Raw genomic sequence first — 6,647 nt, 5'->3', positions numbered from 1 at the left:
AAGCAAGGCATTATGTTACCAAATCTCACAGTCAGTTTCTAGTCCACATCTTATTAGACCTCTCAGTCTGTTCCTTCTAGAAATACTCTCTTCATTTGGTTTCTGGAACACCATATTCTCTTACCTTACTGCTTATCTATCTCAGTACCCTTTGTTGGATGCTCATCTTTCTGACTTTAAACTGGTGAACCCCAGTACTAAGCCTTCAGGTATTTCACACCTGTATGCTGACGATCCAATTTTCTATTTCCAGCCCTCACCACTCCCCTGAATTTCAGTCTTTTAGATCCAACTGCCTATGCCACATCTCCATTTGTATGTCCAATAGGTTTCCCAAACTTAACGGGACTACCAAAATCTTACTGGATTTTCTACTCTAATTGCTCTTAGTTGAGTCTTTCCCTTCTCAGTTAACGGCAACTTAATTCTTCCAGTTACTAAGGAAAAAACCTCGGAATCATTCTTGACTTCTTTCTTTCTCTCACACTGCATATCTGCTCCATCAGATTTAGCTACAAAGATGTCCATCACAGCATTGTTTATAAAAATGAAAAACGTAATTATCCAATTGTTTGACAATGGAAGAATGGTTAATATGATACATGTTGTAGTTAACAGGTTACTGTTTAAGGACATTTTCCATATGGAAAATTTCATACATGCTCAAAAATAAAGAGCTGCGAACCCATCATCTAGCTACAACAATGATCAACTCACAGCCATTCTTGCTTCATTTATACTCCCACTTCTCTCCCATCTCCCCACTAGATTGTTGTTAAGCAAATTCCAAACAACATATTATTTAATACATAAACTATATAACATATTATGTTACAAAAGCACATTATAAAGAAATATATATAATATGATTTCATTTTTGAAAACCATCTACATGTGTAGGATAGTTATATCTGAATCGTGTTATGAATGTTGGTATCTTCTTTTGTTTGTGTATATTTTCCACAGTGAGCATGCACATAGAGAAAAGGTGATGAGGGGATGGGGGATGTTGATGCCAGACATTCTAACTTCATTCTTTTGTAAATTTGATTACTTTAATTCAGACTGGGTGATATGGTTTGGATGTTTGTCTCCTCCAAATCTCATGTTGAAATGTGACCTCCAGTGTTGGAGGTGGGGCCTAGCGGGAGATATTGGATCATGGGGGTGGATCCCTCATGAATGGCTTAGCACTATCCCCGCTTTGTGATAAGCGAGTACTTGCTCTACTAATTCATGGGCAATCTGATTGTTTAAAAGAGGCTGGCAGCTCCTTCCTTTCTCTCTTGCTCCCATTTTCACCATGTGATGCACTGGCTCACCCTTTGCCTTCTGCCATGACTGTAAACTTCCTGAGGCCTCACCAAAAGCAGATGCTGGCACTATGCTGCATGTACAGCATGTAGAACCAAGAGCCAATTAAACCTCTTTTTGTTATAAATTACTTAGCCTCAGGTATTTCTTTATAGTGACACAAAAAAGGACTAACACACTGGGTATGTCACATTGTGAGATATAAATAACCACTTGATGAAGGTGAGGATACTGTCGGCTCTGTTTTCTCTTTGGACAGTCTATAATTTAAAATGGCCACATTGGCATCTATAGTTACAGCAGGTTTTCTCAACTTGGGCTCTCCTGACATTCTGGGCTGGACAAGTCTTTGTCGTGGAAGGCTATCTTTTGCATTGGAGGAGGCTTAGCCGCATCCCTAGTCTAATAGGTAGCCATTAGACGCCAGTAGCATCCTCCAGTGGTAACAACCAAAAACATCTTCAGACGTTGCCAAATGTCCCCTGGGAGGCAAAACCAACCCTGGTTGAGAATCAATGCACTACAGCAGGTGTCCAAGTTGAAATGCATGTTGTTTAGGAGATTAGAAATGTTCTGTTTCACGCATTTTTCTGGCTAAAACCTCTAGGAGGATGTAATTTGTGATCTGATGAAAGCCGCTATTGTGGTTTACTGACCTGCTTGTTTAATTAACCAACCTATGACACAGTGGTTAATGATTATCTGCATTTTTGAGACACATCCAGAAAGGACTGAGACAAGTTCAACTCTATAAGAAAAGCAAAGGTCGTGAATGAAAGATTGCTTGTCAGCTACAACAGTGATCCATTAGATTTGCCTCTTCAGCCCACAGACTGACCCATTTTACTATTCATTATCATCCACCACACAGGAAAATACTGTGTGGAAGTTAAAAATAGATTTCTTCCAGAAAATTGATGCTATATACATATAAACAGTTCTTTTTTATTAGTAATAAACACATAGACATAAACACAACTGCAAAAGATAAAAGGCTATTTAAATATTCCATGTAATTTGAATTTTTTCCATAATGAAAACATATTAGAGAACTGTAGAAATGAGATAAAGGAAAATATGAGGTCATCCTGCCCATTCTCTTCAAGAACTACACTGTTTTGTATGCACCCCCACTCCATCCTCCACCCCCAGCCCAGAGTCTTATTAAATATCCCCATTTTAATAATATAGGAGAGTGCTTATGCTTCCCCTCCCACCCCCAGAGAGAAACTCAACAGAGGAGCAGAGCGTACGCACTAGTGGCACCATGATCTTCAAAATATGACTTCTCTAGTCAGCGGCACTGTGTTGACTGCATAGAAAATAAAACTTCCAGCAAAGTCTACATCAGATATTACCAATCCAGGTTTATCAAGCACCCTACAAACTCTGTCTTAAAGAGCCTTATACAATTTAACAGAGTTCGTTTCTTGATTAATTGTTATTTTCTTGAAATTATTGGGTACTCTGAATTCCAGAGAATACTGTGTAAATTATTTGTAAATTTCCTTATACTTTATCTTTGCCCACTTTGGAATCAATGCTTACCTTTTGTTTTTCATGACAACATCCAGGATTTTCACGGTAAATAACAAAATAATTACTATTGAGACCCTTCTGTGAGCCAGGTATTATTTGGGCATGAAACATATAATATTTTATGCAACATTTATAATCCTGCCATATATATAGATCTGTTTATTCACGGGAAAACGGAAACTCAGAGAGGTCCAGTACTTTGTTGAAAGTCTCACAGTGCTTGAACGGCAGGGTCCTGGTTCAAACACAGTTCAAGTAAATAGTCACAGGATGTGAGGCTGGCTCTCAGTTTGTGTAAGGAAAAACTCGTACTTGTTTAAATTTGTTAAAATAGAACCCATCTGCAATATCCCCTGAACTCATCTAAGAAAAAAGCAAAAAGTCAATCCTAATGGAACGTTCAGGAGCCTGAGGATCTGGTGTGGCCAGGGGGTGGACTAGATTGGGTGGAGATATTTTGTTAAATGTAGAGAAACAGCCCAAGTGCTTTGTTCACTAGCAGGGAATAAACCGGGTCTTTCTTAAACCAGGAAGAGAAGAGGATTTTAAAGACGAGGGTTCCCTACGGAAAATACCCAACATTCAAAAGGGCAGGGGGGTAGGGCCCCATATTTGTTCTCTCTTGTCCATGCTGTAGGCTGTTACGGGGGAAGAAGATAGGTCTGCAGGCGCAGTCTCCCATGGAAGCATGGAAAATGCAAGAGTAAAGCAAGGAGAAAACGAAAAGTGACTACAGCTTAAAAAAATCTAAACCCAAACTCAAACCTAAAACCCAAACCCACCCCAAATGGGTTGTGGGAAAGGATTCTACTAACAATTGAAAATGGAACATCCACCACTGGACTTCAGGCTGTGAGAGTTCAGTCTGATTAATTAAGGTCAAGGTAGTGATGGAAATACCAGCTGGGGAGCATTTTGCCGAAAGATAAATTTGTCCCTCTGTATTTCTGCGAGACAGCAGGGAGGTGTGTGTTTGGAGCTAAATTAATTTGATTTACATCATGCCATGGTAACTTCTGTTCTCTCTCCCCCCTCCCCACCAACCCGCTGTCAGATGTCTTAGCTGGCTTTTTCCCTCCTCTTCTTCACCCCCACACATTTCATAACACGGAAAGAAAGCACGAATTGGCTTCAGGCAGAATTTAGAGATAGAATAACTCTAATTTGATTATTCTGCATTGAGTGCTATTCTCTTCGCCCCCCAATCCCTTTCTTTCTTGAGAGAGAGAGAGAAGTTGTAAGCCCGGGCATAAGTGCTATTTATTTTTATATTGTGCTTAATGGTGCAAACTGCTTGACTGTTCCTTGTATGCTCACCTACCCTCCTCCTGTGTTTCTCCAACAACGCTAATATCAGAAAATGAAGTTATGGCCCGGGATCCCGTTAGGAATGCGCTTTTTCTGGCCCTATGTCTTTCAGCTCCGTCAGGCTTTGGAGGCCGGGGCGGAGGGCACCTCTTGAGGGACCCTGCACAGCCGGGCCCTGGCACCTCCGGAGGTGCGGAGAGGGCCCCCTGTGACCGCGCTCGGCCCACCACCCTTCCAGCGGCGGGGCGCGCTCGGCAGGGCAGGATAAGGTTACGCCGGGGCTTCCTCGGTCGGGAGGGAGGGAGGCGGGTCCGAGCCCGCGCCCCGGCCCGCGGGGGAGTTCCCACAGTTGGCCGCTCCGGCCTGCGGGGCTACATCCCTGCTGCCGGCCAGGCGCGGCCCGCGGGACCCCGAGCGTAGCGCCATGGCCTGGGAGAGGCCGCCCGGGAGGGGCTGCGGCGCCCTGCGCCGGTGTCTACTCGGGGCCGCGCTGTTGCTCGGCCTGCGGCTCTGCGCAGAGCTGCGGCGCGCCGGGCCCGGGTTCCCCGCTCGCAGCGCCCCGTCAGGCCCGGCCTGGCGGCCACCTGGACCGCACCTGCCGCCCGCGCCGGGCCAGCCGCGCGGCGCCAGCAGGAGGCAGGTGACCTACGTGCGCAGCGGTCGCCGGGCGCCGCCGGGGGGCGGCGGGAGCGGGACGCCGGAGCCTGGCTGCTGTGCCCCGCGCGGGCGCCCCCGCCGGAAGGTTAGTTGCAAAGCGGTCGGTCTTGGGCCTGGGACCAGAAGCCCCCTCCCGACCGCGCTACGGAGCCCGGCGCTCAGGTCCTGCAGGCCGCCTCGCTGGGACCTCCGGAGGCTTCCGCTTCTTCTCTTCCCCCTGTGCTCTCTTAGGCGGCTCCACGGGTCGCATCTTTCAGTGCCCAGAAAAACTGAAGTGCAGCCAAGCGGAGTTCATTCACTATTCAGCCAGTACTTGTTGGGCGTCGCCGTGGCCGGGCGCCCTTCTAGGCTCCGCGCATCCCGTGAAGAAGGACGGAGCCCTGTTCTCACGGAGGGTACACTTTAGTAGGGGAGGGTTTGCGTGATAGGCAGGGAAAAGGAAAGGGAAAGAAGGCGTTGCGGCTGCCATTGATGTGCTGTGCTGCTCCCAGCCTTCCGCTTAAGGCCTGGACAGAGTTGGGTGGGTATCGCCGTGAATGGCCTGTCCACGCCACTGCCTTCATCTCGCTGAAGATCCACCAGCTGGCCGAATTTCCTCGAGTCCCATTCCAGGCGTTGGCTGGGGGCTGGGAGGCTGGCGCCAGTTGAGAAGCCGAGCACCCAGCCCCACTTAATGAGAAGTTAATTGGATCCTCGAGGACCCAAGTAATAACCTGGGTTTGTCTTATAACTCTCAACCGTGTTGTACCTCCTACCTCATTAACTTCTTGGCTCATACCTCATTGATTAGTCCAGTTTTAGCCTCTGATTGTTAAGGTTTTGGGCTCATCTCCTTTTTGGAGCTCGGTAATTTGCGTCGTACATGGAAATGAAAAGAACTACAGGTATGAGCTCTCCTCATCCTTTTACCCATCAACTCCTGCTTCCAGCCTCAACCACGTTTTCCAAAGCAACTACTTTCCGTTGCCCGGCTATTCCTCGTTTCTTTTAGAGATCCACCCCAACCTCCACCCCGCTTCCCATCACCGGTCCTGGAGGGGAGGGAACAACTCTTCCTTTGCCTCGCTGCTGTCTTTGGCTGCCCAGTGCTAGCTTACTTTTTAGCACCACAACCCAGCACTCCTGCCGGGCTTCCCTTCCTCGCTTCCTTCGGGCCTCGCCCTCCGTCTTTCCACACCACTGCTGTTCCTTGCTGGGCCATCGTGCTAACTTCCTGGATAAACTGAAATACCTTTTTCTGTCTCGAAAACCTCACCTCCTGTGTAAAGTCTTGATTAGCTCTTCCAGAAGAAAGCAGCCACTTCTTCTCCAAGTTCCTAATTCACTGTCCATGATACCATGTTAAACATTCAGCAGAGTTTTGCCAAGGGCTTACCAGGTAGGCATCTGGTGCTGGAGGCACAAAACGAGTTCAGATTCTCGTGGGGGAGGCTCTTAGCAGAGGCATCCGGTGATTTCCAATCCTGTAATTGAGGCCTTCAGCTCTGCCTGGGGAGTCAAGAAAGGCTGCTCAAGGCGGGGGACATATTTGACTTACAATGTGATGTTTCTTTCTTTTCTTTTTTTTCTTTTTTTTTTGAGCCAGAGTCTTGCTGTGTCGCCCAGGCTGGAGTACAGTGGCTTGATCTTGGCTCACTGCAACTTCCGCCTCCCGGGTTCAAGCGATTCTTCTGGCTCAGCCTACCGAGTAGCTGGGATTACAGGCGTGCACCACCACGCCGGGCTAATTTTTGTATTTTTAATAGAGATGGGGTTTCACCATGTTGGCCAGGCTGGTATCGAACTCCTGACCTCAAGTGACCCACCCTTCTCAATCCCCCAAAGTGCTG

General features: G+C 47.2%; 1 protein-coding gene across 2 annotated transcripts in view; it reads left to right on the top strand.

The window, feature by feature from the left end:
- The first annotated feature begins 4,469 nt into the window (after positions 1-4,469).
- METTL24 (methyltransferase like 24) overlaps positions 4,470-6,647 on the top strand; it is a 121,676-nt gene continuing 119,498 nt past the window's right edge. For both annotated transcript variants that reach the window (XM_063666497.1, XM_054490471.2), the window contains exon 1: positions 4,470-4,903. In XM_063666497.1, the coding sequence (XP_063522567.1) occupies positions 4,586-4,903 (318 nt within the window). In that variant the 5' untranslated portion in view covers positions 4,470-4,585. The remainder of the gene's footprint in view (positions 4,904-6,647) is intronic.

The sequence above is a fragment of the Pongo pygmaeus genome, chromosome 5 (assembly GCF_028885625.2).
Source record: "Pongo pygmaeus isolate AG05252 chromosome 5, NHGRI_mPonPyg2-v2.0_pri, whole genome shotgun sequence".
Taxonomy (NCBI): domain Eukaryota; kingdom Metazoa; phylum Chordata; class Mammalia; order Primates; family Hominidae; genus Pongo; species Pongo pygmaeus.
This window is presented reverse-complemented; position numbering and strand designations above follow the sequence as displayed.